We start from the raw sequence: 25,079 nt of genomic DNA on the forward strand, positions 1-25,079 counted from the left end.
GTGAATCGCTTCATTTTAGGTGGTAGGTGTTTTTCAATCCTTATCAAATTACCTCTGCTTCCCCAATTGACCTCACTGCCACTATCATACTGGTACTGGTAGCAATCAGCACTCTGAGGCTGGAGGTGTAGAAAGGAACAACAACTTAAACATGTAGATGTACTGGCATAGTTTTAGCCTACGATATGTAAACATATGTATTAAGGTAGTAACAGTCATAGCAATACCGGTACCTTCTTAGAAATGTCAGACCTATCTTAAATAAGCCCCAATTATTAATTGTATAATTAATACAGCTAATCACTGTGTTCTCACCCTCTGGATGCCGTTCCGTCCGTATCCTGGAAGCGAAGCGGTCTTACAAGCAAAATCTAAAAAGAAGAAGGCAGCAGTAGAATAGCACTAGTCAAGTCAACAGTTTTTCATTTTCCTATAATTCTGTGTACCATGTGTGGGACTTTGTGGCGGTACGATCAGTGCCAGGGCCGTGCCAGAAGATGGCGCTCCTCACTAACCCCAAAAATCCCTGAGTTCCAGATGTGAGCACATAGTACTTAAGCTTCGTTGATTTAAGGTAATTCACCAAATGCCCGTGGTTTATAATGCAATCTTCATTCGAAATCTACATATAAAATCTTGAATATGCAAACAACCCTTTTAAAAACCCACAACTTAGGTCTTCAGTATTGAGCAAAAATCATTTGAGAACAATGATGAAATATTATTGAGAAACTCACCACTATCAGCGCTGTACTGAGATCTTGGAGCTAAGAGATAAAGAGATAAAATAGACTTACACGACTGTCTCACTTATTGCACAAAAATACATATCCGGCTCCAATTGTTATCTGCCCTAATCTAAATATTACTTTGACTGTTAGTATAAGCAGCAGTAAAATGAAATGAAAAAAAAGGAGCAAGTTGGGTTGCAAGTTAGATACCCATCAAGCCCCGGGATGAACGCATGACATCAAAGGGGCAATAAGGCAGAAACATTTCCTGAAAAAAAGACATGTTCTTTGGTTACAAGCCTCTCAACAAGAGACCTGTTTGGTTGTGTCCCCTCCCATGTGAGAGACAGCTTTAATGAGAGATTCTACTGCTCATTAATAAACCAAGATATGGGCCACCAGCTGTGAGATTGAGAGGCTGAGATAGATATAGATGAGATAGACAGAGCTAGATGGATGGATACATAGAACGAATGGAGTAAGAGCGTAACCAGGACGCCAGAGACAGAGGAAGCCAACCACTGGACAGTGATGGAGACGGACTGGTGCCTCAACGTCCCAGTACGCCGCGCGACCAGTGACGCTTGGTCCTCTCAAACAGTAACTCCACTGGTAGCTTCAGACCCAGCTTAACCACATCTGCCCCCCAATCAATGACAGTCCACATCTGCTGAACCCGTGAGTGGCGGCCGGCCGCAGCAGCTGTTCGGCCATCCCTCCATCCCCATAACGCCTGCAGCAGCGCTGACCCTCTTTGACCCGCCTCCACAACCTCACTGCAGTCACTCCAAAAACCGCCGACAGCAGGTATGAAAAGGCATCGCGTGTCCACACTGGGAGGGACTGAGGCCTGGCAGCACACGCGGGAACTTGCAGGAACAGAAGAGGGGGGTGCGTGGGGGAGTGTGTGTGTGGGGGGGGGGGGTCTTACATCCGTTGACAGTGTTGTTGTACGCCGTGGTGCCGTAGCCTGTAGTGTTGAGCGTTTCCTTGCTCCCACAACGAGAATTCCTAGCACTGCCCCAGGGGTCGTTGTCATAGGAGCCAGATCTGGCTTTCATCTCCTCCTTTAGGATCAGCCTCCCAATGCCACTCCCGATCTGGGAGTCAGAAAAAGAACAGAAACACTGCTAGTTTTGAATTGAAAGGCACCACGCCATAAGAAGTGGATTATTTATGGGTGTTTTTTCTTAAGGAGAGGACTTTCCGTTCTACCAAATGTTGAAAGAAAGAGAAACGGAAATATCAAAGCACTTACTCTTTGAAGACCGTGACTCCAACTCTCTTCATCTCCCCCTGTCGAAAAGCGTCTCCTCGGCACCCGATAGGCTGAGAGACAAAATATGTGAAAGTCATTCCTCTTACGTGGGAATCGGGCTCGATGTGGAACGCACTGTGTGAGTAAATAAATACGACAGCACTGTAACGAAAGGAACTGCACTACAGAGCCCAAACGATGCAGCCTCCTATGCCGCTTGCCCCCTTTGAACTCTGTGAAATGACACAGGTCCGTACCCCTGGGGGAGCTGGTGTAAGGGTAGTAGTCCGACTCCGACTGGGCGTACGGCTCCGGAGAGTAGGTGGACAGCCGGGAGGATCTGATGATGTCCTCGCTGGTCCTGCTTTTGGTGGCTGCGTCCACATGATTGTCTGAAGAAGTAAAATGTACAGATTAGCAAAGGAAAGCAAGGAAACAAGTGTGAAAATCTATTCTCGCGTCGTGGAGAATTAATCTCGTGGCTCCAGCTTCAATTTCCAAACGGATATGAGCGGTGTCTCGTTTTGATGTGAACAAACTGATCCTCTAAAAGGTGAAAAACGGGTAAATGAAGAGCACAGTGATTCACAGCCATACAGTACATTCCCGCTTCATATCCACAGTCATCGCATCCTTCACCGCTGCCAGAGGAAATCCATTCGTCAGCCGAGAGCATGAAAAATAACATCCAAGTGGACTCAGTCACCGCTCGGCCTGCGGCACGCAGTCGCTTCCCCGGTGTGGCGTAAGGCGGTGACATCGATGCCACTCGCCACTAAAGCACCGCCAAGGGAAGTCAATGGATGCGACAGACGGATCGCTCTTCACTCAGTTTGCCATTAGCCATGCGGATCCATGAGCCATTGAATTCCTATACACACGATGCATGACACTGACGTCGGACATTGTCATCTTTGGGACACACACTTTCAGCTCGACGACAGACACACACACGCACGCACGCACGCACGCACGCACACACACAGACACAGATTGAATCTTCTTCCAGAGGAAGTATGGCTGTACACAAGTGACGTGGAGGGACAAATACACAAAGACAGAAATATACCCACACGAATGACACACAAATGCTTATCTACAACGGCGAGAGCAGAGAGGTACTTACAGTGGCAAGGTCACCGGGGGGTGGGGGGGGGGAAAGTGACGCAGAGGGTGGAGGGATGTGAATAAAAGTGATTGAATGCAATAAAAAAAGAGGTGAAAGGAGAAGGGAAACATTATTGGAGCGTCCCCAATTGGGACAAAGTGAGAGCTTTGCTGGCAACATTGCCGAAAAACGTGATCTGATTTTTTTTTTTTTTATTAAATCGGCGGCAAACTGGTTAACGGAGTAGTACATAACAGGCCTTTGAGGCACACACCAACATCACGTGTGTCTGTCGGAGCTATGATTATATGTCAATCCTGTGCAGAAAGTGCAGAAAGAAGAGCGAGTAGGAATCAATAGCTGTTAAGAAAGACATTAAGTGTGAAAAGGATCGATGCGACTGATGATTTTCCATATTCAGCTTCAAGGTTTTTGCGGAAATTGCGGATTCCTTTATTCTCCAATTGGCAAATGGAGTGTTGTGGGATCTTCGTGGCCTGCGATGTACTCCCTTTTAACCGAGACACATATGTGGGTCAAACTGTCTATACACGGGTCAACACGGTTTACTCACTACCCAACGTATACCAACACACACAGCACAGCAGGACATGCAGGGCGACGGGAAGACTTTTCCACTCAACAAAACGGGCTGAAGACCAAATCTGTTTAATGACTCGCAACGAATCCCGAAGTAGCACCCCGAGTTACCCGCGTTGCTGCGTCACTTGATTGAACAACCCCGTAAATGAGAAACCCGAGTTTTCTCTCACACACAAACAAACAGCCGTCCCTGCACTCTCCCCTCAAATCGCACGCTGACCGCCAGTTACCCGGGCTAGAAAGGGGTCCCCCCCCCCCCCCACACACCCCCACCCCGTGCTTTGTTTTCGTTGTTCCGTTCTATTCCGGTGACTCGTGTGTCCACAGAGCCCCATGTTCTCCGCACTTGTCACGCCTCGGCGACCTTCCGTTCATCCGGGGGGGGGGTCTCCTCCAGCCCAGGAACCTGGCGTTCTGCGGGAGCTGCACGCGTCAGCGGCGTGCACGCTGCGGCGCTGCTCTTTGGCATCCAGCCAATTACAAAAGGCAAAAAGTGTCTTCTTCAATTTTGAAAGGTGCCGTTCAAGTCAAATTCTGTTCGCTTTGCGCATTGTAAAGCACAGAATCTGCATTTTTTGCTATCGGTGGCTTCATTCTCGACGCCGACCCAAGCACCAATATCAGGGCTCGCTCATTAAAACGTCAACATGTCGGTAAAGACATCCACATGGAGTACTCAAACACAGTAGGACTAAAGCGACAGGAGGGCGGGCAGGCTAAGGCGTGGCTAGCTGCACTGTACCCGTTCTCGTATAGATGGGGGGCTTCTTGTAGAGATTGGGTTCCTCTGTGGCTGAGGAGAGAAAGAGGAGATGAGGGTGAACGAGGCAAGGATCTGAGTTCCTGTGATCGAAGGGAACAAGTTGGACGTACGATTGGGGATGGTGATTTAGAATGAGTTCAAAATAGAACTTGGTCACATTTTCCAAAAAAAAAGTCTGCTTTCCTGGACTAAAAAATGAAGGATTTGCCTCAGTGAGTAATGGCTGATGAAATCGTCCACATGGAGTAAATCATCCATGAGATTGTGCGCAGTGCAATGAGGAGATGGGGAATCCTACCTGGTACATGAAAATGTTTAGGGGGCTGGATTGTGGTGGGTGTGCTCGAGCGCCCCTCTTGGCCGTAACAAGGTGAACTCCTGCCGCTCTCAGAGCCTGCAGTCAGCCGCAGCCAATCACAGCAAAGGAAACATGAGAAGGAAGCAGGGCCTCAACGCGCTCGTCTCATCCATGCAGATACAAAGCAGACCGCATTCATTCACAGTACAGAGTGACACTGGATAACCATTCCACTTGTGCAATGACAAAGTAATTGCAGTGTCAACGCACATGTGTAAGAGTTGAATGAAATGTCAAGCCAAGGAGAAACTGCAGCATATGGGATAGTTAAAGAATTATTTGTAGTGAAGTGAGTAGAGAGTCTGCCTCAAGGCGGGAAATCTTTTTATCTTTTGTCACCACAGAAATACCAGGGTGGCTTATTTGTTAATATATATCTATATCTATTTATAGATATATATATATGAACTGCAATGGCGTTCAAATAAAAATGACTGGATAGTTCATCGGAAGTCGGTTATCTTAACTAAGCATAGAAACGGGAAACAGTGAGATAGCTAACCATTCTGTTTTAGGAGTCGCTGTGTGTTGAATTCTTGGTGCTCATATGCAATGCTAAGTTAAGCTAAGCTATACAGCGTCGTGTGTATGTGTGTATGTACACACTGATCATACACATTTAATAGTGGTATCAAACCTCTAATCCCAACATCAACAATTGAGAAAATAGGCATACTCTGCAAAAACTAGGGTATTTTCAGGAAAATCCTTCCCAAAACTAAGTTCATTGAGTACTGCTTGATTGACTCTTCATGAAAAAACAAAAACAACATCCTGATGTCAAACTAGGACTCACCAGGGTAGGCGTAATGCTGCGGAGAGCGAGGCATGATGGGTGACATGCCTTGACGACTGTATGTCGGCGAGTCAATATAACCTGGACTGGAGCACCGCCTCTGCTTTATATCCAGGCTGTCGTAGTCCTGGCAAGAGAGAAGAGGGGTGATGAGGAAAAAAAGAGCACGGGGGGCGTCAAATAACTCACTGACACGTTCAAATGAGACTTGTTTAAAGTCGTCTTAGGTGCTGTGCTGGGGAGAATGCTTACCTGAGAATAGGGAGAGAGTGTCCCGAGTGACTGCAGGATCAGCGGAGAGAGAGAGAGAGAGAGAGAGAGAGAGAGAGAGAGAGGGAGAGGAGGGAGCAACGTGGTGAAACCAAGGCAATATGTCAGTCATCATGTATTTACAGGATCACAAGAACAGACAAGACGGTCTTTTTAAATTCAAACTATATCATTTGTTTTATCTTACATAGGGAGATCGCTGGGGTTTCCTTCATGGGATAAAGTCTGATAATAAGCAACATCACTTGAACAACATGAAGAAATAATCCAAATAATTAAAAATAAAAAACAGATAAACGCTGTCGAACTCCTCCCCGTGCTTGCAGCTGTTATACCGTGCATAGCTATGTGAATGTTTTATCATCAAACTCATCAGCACTATCTTAAATGTATTTTCCAAAATGTCAAACTTTTCCTTAGTTATTGTAAAATGAACCTCTAACTTCAGGCAAACACAACGAAAAATGTCTACCTTTACTGAATTTCCCAGGATTAAGTTTGATAAAAAACATTTCTTATCAGTAAATTTTTTTTTTTGAAAGTCAAAACTATTTTTGAATAACATTTTTAGCATTATTTTTAAAAAATACATTCAATCATATATTTTTTTTTAAAAGAAGAAAAAGTAAGTAACATTTGTGTTATAATGGAAATACACATCGTAAGCTCAAAAAACATCTTGAGACATTGAGAGCAAAGCTGAGTCTGGCCTTAAGTGTGTGGCAGCAGTACCTCCCCATAGCTGTAAGATTCTAGCCTGTCATCAGAGGTGTATCTCTGGTACGGCTGGTATGAGGAGGATATGAGGTCTGGCTGTTGGACCTCATATATGGCCTTGACCTTTGGCAGGGCAGCTAGGTCCTTATAATCTAGGAACTGATTCCCCACTCTGGCCTGGAGAGAGGACACACACACACACACACACACACACACATACATACAGCCACCAAAGTACAGAGACAACAGCAACAAGACCCAACTTCAACCACGCAGACAACGCACGTAACAAAGTAGGATGGAATCTGCACCAGTGACGCACCAGTGATGCAAAGGTGGGAGGGGTGAAGCTCACGGAAGCTCGCGCGTGAACATATACACGCGCGCGTGTGTGTGTGTGTGTGTGTGTGCGTGTGTGTGCGCGCGCTCATCAAACGTACACATGTACACTGCAGAGCACGACAGCAGCGTACATGTGTACGTTTGCTCAGCATGTGTAAGAAAGAGAGAAGGAATGGCAATGACAGCGCGGCGGGGGGACGGGGGGTGGGGGGGGGGGGCGGGGGGGTGACAGTATGGATGACCAACGTGCTTACACCGCACTTCTCCCTCATCCATCAACCTAAACAGAAAGGTCATTGATTGTGAGACGGGTGCCGGTCGGGGCAGGGCTGGGAGCGGTGACTCTTGCTTGCATGCGGACATCCTCTGACATGCGAATGCTGCCGACATGCAGCGGCCCTCAGCGCAGTCGGACACTGTTCCATGTGGCCGAAGGCCCGCTTTGAAATGGACTGCAAAGCACAGCGTGATAACCTTCACATAAACGTGGTAGGACCGATTAAAACCCATTATCATTTATTTAAAAACTGGGATAAATTTGCTTGAAATAGGAATTTGAAATATCTTGGTATTATGTAACCGTTTCGGTCCCGTTTTCAGCGACAAAGTGCTATCAATGATGCAAATGTTACTTTTTAAAGGAGTAATCAGTTGTCAGTAATCCGATTACTTTTTCAAAGTAACTGTGGCAACACTGCTGACAACTGGCCTGCTTATGCTGCTCATTGGAAACTCAATGAGATTCATCCTCTGGGGACCATGAACGACTAAGGAACGTTTAACGCCTCCATCCGTTGATACTTGGACACAGTGACTGATCGCCTGAAACCGTCCTCATCCCCAAGGCAGAATTCTTCTTTGGCTTTCATCCAAACTCGTCCCAGTTTAACTCGACCAAGATAATTGCCTCACTTGGTTTTAACTCCTGCCACGCGACGGGGACACAGACAAGTGAGCCCGAGTGAGTGAGCAGCCTCTCAGATCAACACTTTCACCATTCATGCCTGTGGGCGTTGTGCTTGTGTTTCTAGTGTGGAGATTGAGTTTTTAGGATAAGCTCGGGGGGGGCGGGGGGGCCACTGGCATCTGGAAGTGTCTTTGAGCTGCAAAGTTCTAGGCTACTCACGCATATAACCCTACTGGGGGAGCCTATGGAGGAGCCCGGTGGGGAGAGGGAAGCCTCCGACAGACGTCTATGCTGTGAGGTGCAAACACAGAGAAAGAACACAAAGGAGAGGGTAAGAGGGCGAATGGACAGAATCGACCTTCAACATTTCACATTTCCAACTCCATCTCACCCTGAGTCTCCTCTCGGCCCTCGCTGCCTGCTTGCATAATGGGTGCCACACCTCACATCCTGCAGAAGAGGGAGAGAAGAAGATGAGACAGATTGGCGCTGGGTGCTCCGGCATGCCACGCAAAGTGCTCTCTGTGTGTGTGTGTGTGTGTGCGTGTGTGTGTGTGCGTGCGCAGTGTGTCAAGTTTCACCCGTCAGGTACATTTCCTCTCCCTCTTTGAACGTCATGCTACAGCGGGAGCATCGAGCGCAGGTCGGATGGTAGTGTTTCCCACCCGCCTGTGGGGGTGGGGGGGGGGAGGAGAAAGACGAATCATCATAAAGAGTTTGACAGCTAGGGGTTGATCTTAAAACGAGCAGGTCATTACTTCCATATGTTTTGGAGTAGTACATCACCTGACCACCGATATATAACCATCATGCCGAGGCATCGCCACATTGCCTCTAGGTCATCATCAGCATATGGGTATCACATGATAACCACCACCCATTATCCTCCATATTATAATTAGAACCAAAAACCCCTGTAGGTAAGTCACAGATACAGAGACAGAGCGAGGTGGGGGGGTCAGTGAAGGACACAGGAGTGAGATACGCGTCCTTGGATGAACAAAGCGTCCCGAGGGACAACATCTCCACAGGCCGGATGGACACATGGAAATGATGCAGTGTGATGTCAGCGTGCCCGGCCCCCCCCCCCGACGGCCCTCACATGTGACCGACAGCTGAGGTGTGGCCCCGTCAACCTCCCCTCTGACACACCACCAAGAGCATTTCTATTCATAGCAGCGCCGCTGACATGTGGCCCGAGCGCTTTCATCCGAACAAACCTAGCGCGCGCGTGTGTGTGTGTGTGTGTGTGTGTGGGGTAATGTGTCATTTTCTGCTGCATCGACTGTTCCCCTCTTTTCATTAAACTGATAGTATCTAAGAGGCATTTTAACCAACCCATGCGCTCTTTGTGTGTCTCAGGTCCCTCTGAAAGGAAAGCCAGCGGGCGAGCCGTGCTTCCCGACTAACGGGGCGCTGACTGTCTGCGGTCGGACCGCATTCGTTTAACAAACTACTGTTTCCATTCCTAATGAGGTCCCCATTCTCTCTTGTGGCATTTATAGGCCGGTGTATTTATTGCCAAACGAAAACCGAGGGAGGAAGGAAAAGGAGAAACGCACAACTAAAGAAAGGAGGTTTTATGGTCCTCTTTCTTCTGTTTGTGCTCTTTATTTCTCCTCTTCTCCATCTGTTTTAAGCTATTCATTCAAACTAACCACCACAGTTATGTTGTTTAAAATGGGTTGACTTTGAAACAACATAACAGCTTGGATTAACTAAAAACCAAAAGTAGAAAAAACAAAGACATTGCGCGTAACTTATTTGTTCCAGGCCCAGGTATCCAACACGGTCCATGGTGCTTATTTCTGGCTTTTCTTACAGTTCTTTTAGAGAAGCTTTTGATTGAATTGAAAAAAAACATGCTGTAGGGTGTTCTGAGAGGGTACGTTTTTTTTCACCCATATAGTTCCATTGGCCACATGTTTAGGAAATTAAACAGGTTGATTTACCCTAATGTTCCTTTTTAGGTTCATAGTTCAAATCAGGTGCTACACTACAAGCACACCCAGGTGGAGAATACACTGTTATCCAGATCCTAAATGAAAACTGCATGTTTGGGGTGTTATTTTTTTTGGATCTGTGCTTTCGTGACTCGAAATCGATTCTTAAAGAATGAGATCATTAAAAATTCAAAATCTGACGGGAGAACGAAATGAATGGCATGCGTGCAAACACGGCAGGAATGATCATGGAGAGAAAGACACACAGAAGAGAGAGAGAGAGAGAGAGAGAGAGAGAGTCACAGATAAGGGCTGACATGTCCCCATGTCTATAAATAGCCCAGAGAGGCTGACAGGCAGGAACAAAACACTTTACACCAGCCCGATTGACAAGCAAAAGAGCACAGGGACAACAACTCCTTGTGCGTGCATGTGTGTGTGTGTGTGTCTGTCATCCAACCCAATTTTGCTCCCTTTCCTTTGGTCCCGACGGACAAGAGAAACCCTCCAGAAACTTGAATTAGCAGGTGCACGTGAAGACCTCTCCTACCTTCACCCCCGTCTGGTGCCTTTTCTGTTGCTGGTTTCAATCCAGCTTTTGCCTCCTTGTTATCCCAAAAGTCGACGCGTAAAAAAACGTGGATGTGCGCTGATGTTTGACACGCGCTTGGCGCACCGCAAAGTTGTTTTGGTTGAGTAGAGCAGCGGATCATTTATTTTTTTTTATCCCCCCCCCCCATCTCAAGCCGCTCACTCCCTAAAGCCCAGCCGGGCTTAAACGGAGACGAGGATAAAACACAACTGCTCGACTGATAACGCTCGATCACGCTCCCAATTCGGATTCGTGTGCCACTGCTGGATTCTGCCCGGCTAAAAACCTGCCCCCCCCGTTCTCACCTCCAGAACCCTCCCACTGATGTATCTGCTGCAGGTCTCACACTTCACCCCGTACTGGGCGTGGTAATCTGCCTCACAGTACGGCACTCCGTCCCTGCAACATAAAAAAAAAAAAACTGCTGTAGCGTGTTAAATGCAAAGCTTAGTGACAAGGGTTCTCCGTGCACACTCACTTGCTGATGTACTCTTCCGTGAGGACCATGTTGCAGGTCCGACACCTGAAGCAGCTGACGTGCCACTGCTTCTCCAGCGCCAGGAGGGACTGGCCCTGCTTGATCTCGGCTCTACACCCAGCGCAGTCTGGCCAAGGTGAGTGCGTGAAAGGAGAGAGGAGAGACAATGGGAGCAAAGGAGAGAATTAGAGAGAGATGAAGTGAGTCAAGGTGTAATTGTGCGTCTTTAAACACCCATCGTGCCCATGAGGGAGGTTTTCTGCCCATCTAGCACACCTGCTTAATCAATACACCCCTACTAATGCGGGACATCAAGAGCCGTGAGGCTCGTTCTCTCAACTGTAACCACTGTTAAATGTGATTGAATGCAGGCAGGAAGGAAGAATGACTGAAAAAGCCTCAGGGCCAAACAACTCACCCCCCCCCCCCCCACCCCCTGCCGCCCTGCAGTCCAAATAAATCAACGTTCATTTGGTGGCGATAGTGCTGAGTCGATACAGGGAGGCGGGATTCCAACAGCGTGCACAGTCACTGTCGAGTCATCAAAAGGTTTCGTTTCTACAGCCAACGCACGTATTGAAGGTTTAAAAATGCAGGAATTTTTGGAGACTGAGTGAAAACCACATTTCGTACACATTCCACCATCTTGTCCGGGGCAGGTTCTGGACTGCTTTGGAAGGGGATGAGGCAGAAAAGTGGGTTCGTCATTAATTTGGTACCAGCGTCTTAAGGACTATAACGCACAACGTTTCATGATTCTGTCTCAAGCTGTTTCATTACGAGCACAGGTTACACCTTCCATAAGGGAGTCAGTGAGATAAAGTAGTAAGCCAGGGATGGTCCATACACACTGATCTAAAATATCACATAACTCAACCAGTTTGCCTTCCTGATAGTAAACATGTGGTGAATTACTGTGAAGGACATCTAGGCTTTGTCTGCTTTTAGCTCACGCAGTCTGTAAACAGCTATTAAAGGTGGCATGTTTCCTCTCCCTTTCCTATTCTACTCAAATCCTCCTAAGAACTCGTTCTCAGTACATCGTTGGTCTGAGACACGAGCTTTCTTTTTCATCTTTTTTTTATCAGGCTGTTATAGAAATATAAACATATTTATTTGGTTGAACTAACACATAGGAGGATTCTTATCAACACCACTGTATCTCACTACATACCTGGTCCGATAGTGAGCTTATTGATGTTACACAACATTGTTTGTCATGTGGCTTCAGGCTAAAACGCTTCTAAGGGACCAAGACTACGGTGAGTCCCGGTGACCTAAACATTTCCATAATTAAAAAGCATGATGCTGAGTATGACGTGACTCGAGGTCTGTGTGTTCATACCGTAGCAGCCCTAACATGGTTCGGGAGACCATGAAGTCCGTCCAACAATTGACGGTCAGTTCTACATGAAAAATGTAGATAAACATGCCACTGATGCATGGAACTGGCCTGAATTTTGCTTCCTGAGCAATTTCCTCCAAAATAATCATTTAGTATGCCAATTTTTTAATAACGTCTTTAGCACATAGTAGAGGTAACAGGTAACAGGTACCCGGGGATTTCATTCCCCTGAAGGGAGTGACCCGAGCAGGACAGTTACTCACTGCCTCTCCACCATCTGTCATCCGGAAGCCCGCTCTCTCTCTCTCTCTCTCTCTCTCTCTCTCTCTCTCCCACCTATCTGGCAACGTATAGGAACCCCCTGCACAGGATACACTCGTTCTCATGTAAGGATGTGTGCCAGGTGTACAGCGACCGACATAAAGCCCTCGACCCTCTGCGTGTCCAGTGGTGACACCGACGGACAGACAGACAGCTGATTGGCCGAATGGGCTAAGTGGGCCTTGCGGACACATCGCGTTGAGGCCCCGTCGGGCCTGAACAGACAGGACGGCGCTCTGGACTCACGGCTGGGCCCGTGGATCTTGATGGGCTCATTTGGCTTGACGAGGGTGCCGGAGCACTGCTGGCACACGCAGTCCTTCCCGCTGAACGTCACTCTGTCTCCGATGGGGAAGGGTTTACTGGGGAGGACAGGAAAATGGAGAGAGAGAATGAGTGACTCTGTATGTTTTACATTACACCAAATACTGATACGAGCTAAATACGGTCCGACACCCCCTCATGAACCTGGCAGCGCATTTCCAAACAGCTAAGGCGGTGTTGCACGTGGCTGCTCTGTGATTAAAGAGGCGATAATGGGACGCTGCCACGGGCTTCTAAAGGGGAAAGCGTCTCTCTCTGTGGGGATGAAGGCCTATCACGGGGGGGGGGGGGGGGACCGACACACATGGTGACCTCAACCACCTCTTTCTCTCTCACACCGTACGTCCAGATCGCTCCGTTTCTCTCCCTCCCAACACAGCTGGCGCCACCCGGGTCACAGTTTACCTTCCGACCTTCGACGTTATGGGCGGAGATTAGGAGGAGGGGAGGCAGGGGGGGGGAAGACCCGCACGTGCAAACAAGCAGCGGCTGTGAAATCAAATTTGCCGCATCGCGACGAAGAAGCGCTTTGTCTCTTTCCACTTGTGTAGCATTTTTTGTGTGGACAGATTGATTTGTTTATGACCGAGGGGAGGATGTGAGAATGAATGAGGGGAGGCTGAAAGGCTTAGCGAAGGCTGTTTAAAAGACACTGACGGCAATAATCCTTTTACTCCCTCCGCCGAAGCCTGGAGCCGGTGGGGGGGGGGGGGGGGGGGGGAGGCTGGAGTCTACTGAGCTCGAGCAACACGTGCGCAACACCCGCTGCTGAGGTTGTGAGCCCCAGAATGTGTGTTTCTAGGGAGCTGTGTTACCATTTGGGGGGCTGCCTAAAGATTTGCGGGATGTGCGCGTGAGAGTGTGAAGGGGCGCCCCCCCCCCCCCCCCCCCCCCCAATGATTCAACAAAGGTTCTGGTCAATAAAGTAAAAAGAATCTCTGAAAACTGTTGAAATTTTTTTTTTTTTCATTTCACCCGCCAGTTTTTAAATGATTATTTCACCAACAGGACCCCTCGGGAGGGGTCTGCATTTGACAAATCCTGTTTTCTAGCTTTGCACCTGTGCGCACCCACATTAGGAAAAACCCCAAACTATGATCAAAGAAACGCGACGACTGCGCAGGAGAGAATGTTCCTCTTTCAGTCTAACCTCGTCCCTCCCCGAGTGTCGCTCTCACTGCCCTAAAAACACTCTCTCTTTCTCATGCCGTTAAAAATTTACTGCTTAAATATTTAATGCGTGTTTTTTTTTCTTTTTTTTCCCCTAAACCGGCTACAGGAGTGAAGCTATTTCTGGCTTCGGCCCTTTATGGCCCTTTATGGCTTTGATCACCGCCGCTTGATTACCAAACGCCATCCGGGAGCAGAGAGACAAAGAGCCGAGGCAAAGGGAGGGGCGACCACATGAGGACAGTGAGATGGATGGAGCCGGACGATGACCGCCGGTATTGATGAGGAGGATGAGGATGAGGAGACAGAAGAAGAAGAAGAGGAGGGGGGGGGAGGGAGGGGGGGGAGCAGGGTGTTGAAGGTAAAAGAATGAATTGTGAGCAATGTGACAGAAGGCAGACGGAGCAGGAAAGAAGAGATTCACCCTTTGGCTTCTTGCTGTCTCTTCTGGTTTACTCCTCACACGCTGACACACACACACACACACACACGCACACAGATGGCGCCGTCACTGACAGGGCTGCTGCTCCACTGACTGTCTCTGGCTTGTTGGTGTCAGTTCAGTATTTTTTTTTCTTTTTTTTTCGCCCTGGGCATGACCGCGTGTTTCAGCCGATGTCAAGAGGATCAAACAACCGGCCGACACGACTTTCTCCTGGAGGGAGGCGAGGGAAGATCACTCTGACGCTAAGACTTTTAACAAAGCAAAATTGAGGACAAGAAACCGTCAGATGGGAATTTTTTTAAGAATGGGTCACGTAAGAGAAAGAGAAGGGAGAGGGAGAGGGACGGGAAGAGTGAAATTAAAAAGAAGGTTGCTTCGTTCCGGAGGAGCTTAACACAAACATTGATGAAGGTCAAATGAGAGATGGCCTACTTTTCCTTGATGAAGCACCAGGTCGGCTCTCTTTTTGGAACTAAGCAAATTGATTGACATTCAGGAGACTGAATCACAAGCTCAGTGGCATTAGAAAGAAATGAGTCATCATATCCTATTGAAAAAGATGCATCTTGGGTAGCATCTTTTTTGCATAGTCATTAGGCAACAAACATTGTTATTCAGGAGGTCCGTAGTTTATTTGCTGTTCTCTATTGGCTACTTTCACAAAGAGATTGGATTAAGTATTATAGGGCTGGGCACGTTAACGTGTTATAGAGGCATTAACGCAGACAATGGTTTCAGCATGCGTTAACAGCATTTCTTTTCTGAGCATTGGGAGGGGGGTATGGAGAAAGCTACGGCACTTTTAAATGGACATTTTAATATGAAATCTACCAGACGGCGTAGTCGATCAAACCAGAGCTATTTGCAACCACTGCAAATTGTAAAGTATCTTATCACGGGAGTACTAGGCGCTGAGAAGGTGTTGCTGAGAAGAAGAGAAGTTCTTTATCATCCGAAAACGTAAAGGACCTTGTGTGTCTTTGCAACGGTGCACAGGAGTAAGAAAATGTAAAGTAGGAAGAATGGATGAAATTGTGGACGTTAAAAGTTCATTTTGTCATTGTGAAACTGCTCAACCTGCATCACTGAAAGAGTTATTTTTTTCTTTGACAGAGATATATTGTTCTGATGAAATCAAATAAATGAAAGCGTGCAATACAATCGTTTTTCAATGTGTTATTGAATTTTACGCATAATGCTATTAGTCGCTTTTTAATCATAGAAAATCATGCGATTAATTGAGTTAAATGTCTTTTCCCAGCACTAAATATAAGTGGATAAATATGTACAACTAGGAGCCAATATTGATAAAGTGACCTGCTCTATCCTCTATAATACTGTAAATGTTATTTTGTGTCAATTGATGAATAATTGTTTTTTCCTGCATCCTAAAGCACACTAATGAATAATTATACAAAAATGAGGGGTGAAACTACTGTGTTTAATATGAAATAAGTCGCCTGTGTTGTAACAAAACAGCTAATTATCGAATTATCACTCAGTGGCACTCAGTTCAGCCTCAATTTTCTTTAGTGCGTTTCTCAGCTCATTGTTTTGGATTTAGGGTCTATAATCACACTGCTTGTCTCACCCTCTCACTCTGCTTTAGTCAGAAAAATCCCACTGTATGTTAACTGCAAGGCACTAAACTGCAGAGAGACAAATATTTCTTATCAGACGCTGGGTTTCCAGAAATTGTCCTCAAGATAAATGCGTATGTGACCAGGTGAGAAAATAGTCTGCGGTTTGCTTATAGTTTAAACATATTCATCTTTCAAGATGATCATTGAAAAAATTTAGTTAAAGGGTCGCAGCACTGATAGGAATTCAAACACATGACAAATCAAATGGATATTGATACCTAATATAATCTAAAATTCATCATAATGTATACATTTACCATGTAAAGACAACTTTGACAAAATATATCAACTCCAATAACCACTAACAGACGAAGGTTGGTTGGTGAACCTTGTGGAACCCAGAGGTTGTTTTTTTTTTGTCAGGGTCTGGTGAGGACCAAATCAAAGCCCAGAGAAGATATTACTCCAGAGCAATAATGTTTGTATATGTACAGCGTGTGTGTGGGTGGGTGTGCGCGTGTACCTGCAGACACTGCAGACAAAGCACTTGGGGTGGTACGTGCGTCCCAGGGCGGAGACCACCTCTCCCGTGATGAAGCTGTCACAGCGGTCGCAGCGCGTGCCGTACAGACGCTGGTAGTCGGCCGTGCAGATGTACTCGCCCTTCTTCTGGAAGAAGCCGGATCGGGCCAGATCACAGTTACACACTGCGGAGAGAAACGGGAAAAAAAAAATATCAAAACTCCACTGCATAGATGTCATGTGCAGTTAACATCAATTGACATCCAATGTTTGTTCCCCCCCATTAGACTTGACACAACGAGTTTGTTTTTTATTTCTCACTTTGAGCACCCTCCTCTCTACCTGACAGTGGCACCATCGGTACTCGTTTGTGGTTCACGCATGACTGCCGGGGGGGGGGGAGTTATTTTGCTCCCCGGCAGTGGTGAGCCAATTTGCTCTGATGGGAACATAATGACATAATCAGCCAAGAAAATCTTTTCGCGCTAAACAACGCGAAGACGGAGTCAAAACAACAGGGGCCACGAGTTCCTGGCATCGTCAGAACCTCCACTGCAGACTCATTAAATACCAATGTGGGAGGCACCAAAATGGAGTGCGTGCGTCCCTGTGTTGTGTATCCTGAGCAGACAATGTAAGCTTCCGTGTAACTGAGAGTGCACTCAGAGAGCGGGTGTAATGGTATAGCTAAGAGGCGTTTTTGCGGATCACTGGCTGCGTCTCTGGTTTCTCACAACCTCTGCGGTTCAGCCAACCGGAAGAGTTGCAGGTTGTTGTAACCTTCAGCGGGGAAAAATACAAAGACCCTACAGACATGGCCCCGATCAAGGTCATATGTTCAAGTAGATTTCCACATGTGTGATGTACCCAAATACAGTATGTATATATGTATATATGTCCAAAAGGTAAAAAATAACAATTCCAGACTGTTGAACTTCACACTCTTGGGCCTTATGGTCTAGAACCAATGATTAATGCCCATTAATTATCCAATTACAGAGACCGTGAGACACAACGTAGCTGACGTCAGCTGACAACGCACCAATCAGCCAGGTCCGACATCATCTCATCTAGATGCTGTAGCGTATTTCCCCAAACTTTAAGCGTATTACCTCCTTCTGGGCGTACGTCGACATCTGCTACGGTACCTCGTGAGCTATCTGGCAAAGATGAGTCCTCACGACAGTGCCACAGATTCAAATCGTTGGAGAGACAGGAGAACGCAAGTAAAACAGAGCGTAGCGGGAAATACTCAGAACTAAACCCGGAGACTCACCTGAATGATTCCTAGATGAATGGACCTTGTGAGACTCAAAGAACAGATTCTTAGTGTAGAGACCCTCAGATCCTCCCGATAAGTCTGCAGCTCATGTGAAACGCTTCATGAATTGGAAACACGATCAGAGGCTTTACACATCATCTCAGGACATGAGAACCAGCCGAGAGAGAAAGAGAGAGTCGGACCAGCTGGATGAAGACAAACCCCCCCGTATCATGAAGCACATTTACTGTATCGCCAAAATCAAAGCTCTTTGGTTTGACCCAAATAGCAGGTGTTTTGATTCTGTTTGCCAAATGTGTGCTCTGACGGGTGCAGTTCTGATTGTAAACTTAAAAAAAGGGTTGGTCACCCCGCTTGTGAGCGAATGAAGAGCCTTGACGACCGAAAAAACACACGGCAGATAGATGCCGTAGGCTTAGCGATGCCACAGAGGCTACAGTTTCTGCTACAGGACACATTGGGCTCCAGCCACCAGTTGTCAGTGTGCGCTGGCAGCCCGAGAGTTCGCAAACACACACACACACACACACGCAGACAGACACACACACACATACACACACACACACTTAAACCCTTCAAAGGGGCTCATTTAATCTCAAGCTGTTTATGAGTTGAGCGTATTGACTTAATGGTGTAATAAAAGATCAATGGGCCCCTCACTTAAAAACAAAACAATCTGGGCTCCCACAGGAGGTATGGAAACACATAAATCCATCCCCGATGACACGGCGCTGTGCGTTTCCCGGGGTGGGATGATGAAATGGGACAGTGTGTATTGGTGAGATATGATGATGTATCTTTATGATTGAGAAAGGTCATCGGCATGAAGGCAAAGCGGCTGCAGAAGTGCAGAGGGAAGGGAGGACGGGGAAGAATTAAGGGGAGCCATGAGGCAGACCACAGCCAAGATTTAGACTGTTTCTAAAATGTGGATGTGCGCGCGTGCGTGTGTGTGTGTGTGTGTGTGTTGTGTATCTGCAAACCACATTTCCATAACCACTGAACAATGGCATAGAACTCTGTTCGTGCTGCATGAACCAGACTTACTAAGACTGTTACCAGAAACCTAAATCACAGGCTATCTGATGCCTTAACGGAAAAAAAGATGAATGGGGGGGATATTTCCACATCTGCTAAACTCTTGGAAGACTTATTGTCTCTTGAAATGGTCCAGTGTATTCATTTAATGGCATGTTTTTAATCTTCTAAAACAAAATTGAAGTTATATTCAGTGCTGCAATTTTCAGCATTTTTATTCTCCCTCTGGCTGTCGTCCCGAAATGATTTGCTTTTCAATCTGCACCCGGATTGATTTTCCATCGACTGGAATTGGCTCAATTAGCCTAATGCACTTCATTAGCATACGGACGCCTGACCAACTCACAGCCGGCAGATAGGATCTGCTGCGACTGGATTGGACGGCCCACCTGTTCTGGCAAATCATATTGTTTTCTTCCGACTGGGCGATTGGCTAGATGCCTCACAAAGGACGTCCCCCTTCCCCAGTTGCCATAGGAGACGTAAACCTTCCACAGTTGCCCTAGAGACAGCTTGGTCCCCGAGTCTGAACAATGTGGTACTGGTGGTGGCACATCTGTTTTTGTTGTGGTTGAACTGGTGGCTGTGAGTGCCAGATGTTTTCGGTGATGATAACCCTCAAATCTGTGATGGCAAAGAAATACGTTTTGTTGAATTATAAAACAAGTGTTGCCTTCATTTTTGACAAAACCTAAATGATGAAAGTCGTCATGCGTAAAACAATAAGATAACCACTTTAGGTTATCACTCACAATTATTTACATTGACTGAAAAACACACAGCAGGTACATTTTTATCCACGTCACATTTCAGGTGATTTCCAAATGGTTCTTTGCAGGTTGAGAAAATTCATAAGAATAACTAAAAAAATGACGACCTTGGATTTTACGGGCACATCAGTGCGCTTTGCAATGTCACACCAATATTGAAACCTCCCTATTTGAACCTCCATGTTCACAGCCCACTTGCAGGCAGTGCCTCCACCTTTCAGAGATTTTATCTACCCATCAGGCAGAAGTTTAAAACCTCTCCCCCCCCGGGTTGTTGTAGCCGCCAGCGGCGTGGGTGGAGTTGGGTCGGAGCTTGGTGTCTCTGCCGCCGCAGGGACGTGGCTCCACGTGCCGACCCATACAAACAACAGCCCAACACAACCAGCGCAGAACCAGCGCAGAACTGTGAAATCATACTCATGTAGAATTCCCAAGTTAATAGAAGATTTAGCTCATTTGAGGACTTTGCATTGCTTAATGAAGACGTCGTCAGGTTTCTCGTCAAACAGCTTCGCAAGCCAAACACTATCAGCTTAGCAAGACGACATCAAAGACTTAATTTCATCGCGTTGCCCATTTTAGGATATTACCCTGAAAGGCGCTCTAATGAGGGAAAACTAAAAGATGCTGCTTCTCTCTCTCTTGGCAAGGCAGGAAGGTAGCATCTAGATCATAAGTCTAGTCATTAGAGGTTAGCATGTAGGCCGTGTCTGCAGCTGTGGTCATTACAACCGCACTGATTAGGCACCCACAGGGGGTCCGCCTGATTAGGTATTTATCTCCAGCCAACAGTCGCAATTAAAATTCTCTATTCAAAGTCGGCCCGGGCCGGAAACCCAAAGCAGGGCAGACAGCGCCGGCCTCCTCACCGTCCTCTGCCTCCGCCTTTCTGTTGAAAGACGGGCTTCCAGAGCTTTGTGGCTCTGAGCACAAGGTCTCCACTTTATCTCAATTTGCACCCTCTTTTCCCTCTGCAGAACTGCACGTATCTATATGTGTGACCTTCCCTTTCTTTTAAAGTCTCCCTTGTTCCCCCCGCTCTCTACAAATGATCACCCGTGACTCTTCGCTGAGCTCATGACGCTACCGTTAGGTCTTCATTAAGAGCTATTAGGTAAATGGACACGCCTTGCGCAATACTTCAAAGTAGACCCGCAACACATTCGGATGGTTTTAGCAGTCAACAATTGTGCTAAAATACAAGATTGTTGATTTTTTTCTTCTTCTTCTTCAAATTAACACGGGTCAGCCACACATCTGTGCAAACCAACCATGGCCCCCGGGCTCCTTTGCCCTCCCTCTGTCCCCTGGACCTGAGCCCCTCTGACAGGGGGAAACACTTGAAGAGTAAATAATGCGTTTTCTCAAGTTGTGCCAAATCCCAGGGTGGGAGAGGAGGCGGCAGCACAGGCAGGAAGAGCAGTACAAAGAAAGTCTGAATACACGCCGCAGCTTTGTGAGGCTGAGCTCTGGCCTCGGTGCTTTCAGCAACAAGTTTACACATCACTGTTTCATAATATCATGCTGACATTGGCTGTATCCTGATGGTGGCCTTAGATGAAAAGTCAGCCGATGACCAAAGCGATTTTAATTCATCTTCTGCCAATCAAATGGTTGCAAAAACCAAATTTCTATTTACCAGAAAAAGGGAACGGGATCACTAAAGTCGTTAGGATTCCCTCTCAGGGAACAATGAATGTCTGTAGAAATAAAAGTTTCAATCGATCGAGTTGATATTTTACTGAATAAGTGAAATGTTTTAGATCCTAGTGGCAAAGGAAAATATCCTCTAGGGACCTTGAGTGTCTGTAGTAGCAACCCACCTTACTGGATATTTCACCTTAAACCAAAAACGTGTACCCCAAGATGGCACTGGAGGAAAAGTAAGGCTATCAAGGTCTGTGGGATTCAACCTCTGGGGACCATGACTGTCTCCATAAAATGTCATGGCAATCCATGTGTTAGTTGCTGAGATATGTTGAGGTGGACAAAAGTGACAGGCAGACACCGCTGTCCCCAGAGCAACGCTGCTCTCTGAAGAAAACCGGCGGAGATGTGGTCGTAGAGGAAGGTGAGAGACGTGGGAGAGAGAGAGAGAGAGAGAGAGAAAGAGAGAGAGGAGAGGCTTGGGGGAGGGGGCCGGGGGGGAGGCAAAGAGGCAGCTAAAGGCTACAGAAAGAAAGGAATCCGTGCATGAGCGACCGGCGGTTTGGCTGCGGTCGTTGATGGAGACAGACGGTGGCCCAGTGGAGGCCCTTCATACCAGCACACCGGCCCTTTGGCGTTTAACCCTCTGAGGGCGGATGAGACGCTCGGCGGTGCATAGGAGTGATGATGCCATCGCTCACACACTCACACAAACACACAGAGATAAGCAAACTGACGCAGCCTTTGGAGAAGTAACAATAAAATGCTACAGCTCTATGTGTGTGTGTGTGTGTGTGATGGGGTGATCGTCCAACACAGCAGGGTTTGCCACTTAATGATCCTCTTTATTATTCAGAAATCACACCTTCACTAAGCCAGCCACTTGTACGCTAAGCAGTTCCACCTCATTGTGGTGCACGCACACACACACACACACACACACACACACACACACACACACACACACACACGCAGACACACTTAAAGAGAATGGGCCATTTGGTAAAGTCCCTCAGGAGGGGAATGCTTGAAAGAGACAAGCGGGGATCTAATCCCCGTCATCTATCCCAGATCCTGGAGAGGGGCAAGGGAGGAAGCGCCGCCGCCTGCCGCGCTCCCTTCTCTCTCTCTCTCTCTCCGCCGGAATCTCTCCCTAGCAACCAGGCATTGCCGTGGTGATTGGACCAGCGTACCAGCGGTTGCTATAGCTACAGGAAGCTCCCCTTCCCTGTAACCCCCCCCCCACACACACACACACACACACACTTTTTCCCTGTGCTGTGTGGCTCTGTATCTTAACCTTTTTCTTTTTCTCTTTCCTATTTGTCTTTTCCGCTCCCTCCTCGTTGTTTCTCTCTTTTAAAGTCCGTCCCTCGCCTTCAAAGGACAGAAGGGAGCTACAGCACAGTAGGTCGACGTTATTAACACAGAGGTTGAGCGACGGGGGCTAATGGCATCCAAAGCTGAACTGACTGAAAAAAAAGGGTCTGCTGAGAAAAAGCCTGCTGCAACTGGTGAGAACACCAGCCCTCGAGATGGAGCATTAGAAAAGCAGTCAGGTATCTATCTATCTGACCTGTCTGTGCAAACCTGTTATCCCCTTTTGCCACTGCTTTGTGACCACGATCCGTTTTGTTTCCGTGCTTCTGTGTTTTCGGGTTAGCGCGCGAGGTGCTTGCACGGTAGAACGCGCGCACATCTTGCGCGTGATCTATGTGTGCGCTAGCATCGCGCACGTGGCCCCGACGACAGGCCCCCGTTATTACTGTTGGAATCCAAGAGTGCCGATTATGCTTCAAAGGCAGGGTGAATGTGGTCACTATGTCATTAGGCCAGTATGCGCGAGTCAGCCCGTCTGCATGTAATACAACACCACATTATTCCTACTGTACAGCCCGCTGCTGCACTACAAAGTGCCACACACACACACACACACACACACTGAATTCTCCTCGTCTGGAGTTGATACATCAGTCTCTGTGAGCTGGCTTCTGTCTTTTCGGCATTTTCCACAGAGTTTTTTTCTCAAGCTGATTGCATGGCTGCTGTTTAATGGGCAGCCATGCAATCACACGAGAGGGTAAACGCTAGTGATTGGTGATCTGTTCTTCTTCTGACTAATGCATGAGTTCAGAGTCATGACGGTGTGTCATTAGGAAGATAATGTGGCTTGATAACGTGTGAGGAGATGGACGGATGGATGTGAGTGTGTCTCATTTATACAGAAAAAAACTGATGAACTTTACAGTTTTGTTTTTTCTGTGACGGGTTCATATGATGTCATCGGTGAAGGTACACAAGTACACCATCTTGCCCGTGGGCGAGGCGGGGTGGGGGGGGGGTGCGGCAAGGAATGAAGCGAAGAATGTCTGAACGCACACCCAAGTCACAGAGTTCAGAAACCCGCCTGACGGATCAGGCAATCGGCGGCTGACAGCAGATTGTCACTCTGGCGCAATGGCGTAATACAGCTGGGCTTCACACTACCCACATGCCAATGTCATCCTGTCCCAAGATGAGAAATTGATTTCCTGCTAACGCTGACTGTAAGGAAGGAAAACATGAAATAAAAGGGATAAAAAAAGTGAGAGGAAAAAGACAACTCAAAATCCCGCCATTGCATTCTCACAAAAATCAGATCCGGAAAATATACAGCGGAACGAATGGCAATCAGAGAGCACATTGAATGGATTGAGTTCATGAAGTTCAAAGACAGCATGCAACATGTTTTCGTGTGAGGGGGGGGGGGGGGTTGGACACTGAACAATGAGAGCTTTAAAAAAGCTGCTCGCTCTGCAGAGGCCCAAACAGGAGAGCATGTTATAGACAGGCATGTGACGCCGCTGAGGCCTGATGGCACAATAGTGCCTCATTGCCTCCTGGGATGAGGAGAGCTTTCTGCAACATGAGATGAGAGGGCCGTCTGATCGGTGCATTTAACATGATGCTCATCAGTGACAGTTTTCCATTACTGTGGGCACTGCTGCGAGTGAGAGGGCGAACGCAAAGGAAGATGTGAATCAGACCGCAAATTACACTTACGTGATGATTTAATGTTTAGGCGACAAACAGCACCACCATCCCCCGCTCTTTCTCTCTCTCTTTTTTTCTGCTTGCTTCCTGTTTTCAACCCCCTTCTTCTCTGGGGCACAGAGTGGAGCCTTCCGATTGGTTAACAGCACCATAGAGATGCTGAGAATATCCACCAACCAGCGCCTGGGTGCCCCTTCACACCGTTACCACAGCAACCCCTCACAACCACCCGCGAGCGTGCGTGCATGTATGGATGTGCGCACGTATTGTCGAGTGCACGTGTGTATGTGTGCACTGTGTAGTTCATGTGTTTCATGTGTGTGTGTGTGTGTGTGAGGGCTACACACAGTGAACACAACACGTAACAATGAATAACGCACAGTGAGTTCATCTAGTGGAACCGCTGTGGGCTGAACAACAGTCTAGAGCAGCTCATGGAGGAATAACTTCTTAAAAGAGTTGAAGACTCAGAAAAACTGAAGGTCTTCTTTGTAATCCTGAAAATGGCACTGAATGATTTATTGAGATGGGCGTTTGAATTAAATGCACATGGGTAAAAACACAGGGGCTTTTTGCACAGTGTGAAAATGAAAATTAAAGCTCAATTAAACTGAAATGATTTGGACTGAATAACTTCAACTCTACAATTCGTTTCCATTCTTAGAGAAAATGCGATGAACCCAAAACGATTTAATTAGCAGAGTCATCATTATATCCATCGCTGTTGGGATGT

General features: G+C 47.2%; 1 protein-coding gene across 8 annotated transcripts in view; it reads right to left on the reverse strand.

The window, feature by feature from the left end:
• ablim3 (actin binding LIM protein family, member 3) overlaps positions 1-25,079 on the reverse strand; it is a 33,076-nt gene that overhangs the window by 1,577 nt on the left and 6,420 nt on the right. Inside the window, exons 3-20 of one of the 8 annotated variants that reach the window (XM_037460145.2) lie at positions 16,578-16,761; positions 12,779-12,894; positions 10,867-10,993; positions 10,694-10,787; positions 8,435-8,522; positions 8,245-8,303; positions 8,073-8,144; positions 6,620-6,781; positions 5,870-5,899; positions 5,618-5,744; positions 4,762-4,857; positions 4,443-4,493; positions 2,247-2,363; positions 1,990-2,060; positions 1,663-1,831; positions 738-767; positions 316-371; positions 53-119 (exon numbers count right to left, since the gene is read on the reverse strand). In XM_037460145.2, coding sequence (XP_037316042.2) covers positions 53-119; positions 316-371; positions 738-767; positions 1,663-1,831; positions 1,990-2,060; positions 2,247-2,363; positions 4,443-4,493; positions 4,762-4,857; positions 5,618-5,744; positions 5,870-5,899; positions 6,620-6,781; positions 8,073-8,144; positions 8,245-8,303; positions 8,435-8,522; positions 10,694-10,787; positions 10,867-10,993; positions 12,779-12,894; positions 16,578-16,761 — 1,716 coding nt within the window. Of the gene's footprint in view, positions 1-52; positions 120-315; positions 372-737; positions 768-1,662; positions 1,832-1,989; positions 2,061-2,246; positions 2,382-4,442; positions 4,494-4,761; positions 4,858-5,617; positions 5,745-5,869; positions 5,900-6,619; positions 6,782-8,072; positions 8,145-8,244; positions 8,304-8,434; positions 8,523-10,693; positions 10,788-10,866; positions 10,994-12,778; positions 12,895-16,577; positions 16,762-25,079 lie in introns of all 8 variants that reach the window. The other 7 variants (XM_037460144.2, XM_062560779.1, XM_062560778.1 and 4 more) reach the window with 7 other exon arrangements.

Source organism: Pungitius pungitius, chromosome 2, assembly GCF_949316345.1.
Source record: "Pungitius pungitius chromosome 2, fPunPun2.1, whole genome shotgun sequence".
NCBI lineage: Eukaryota > Metazoa > Chordata > Actinopteri > Perciformes > Gasterosteidae > Pungitius > Pungitius pungitius.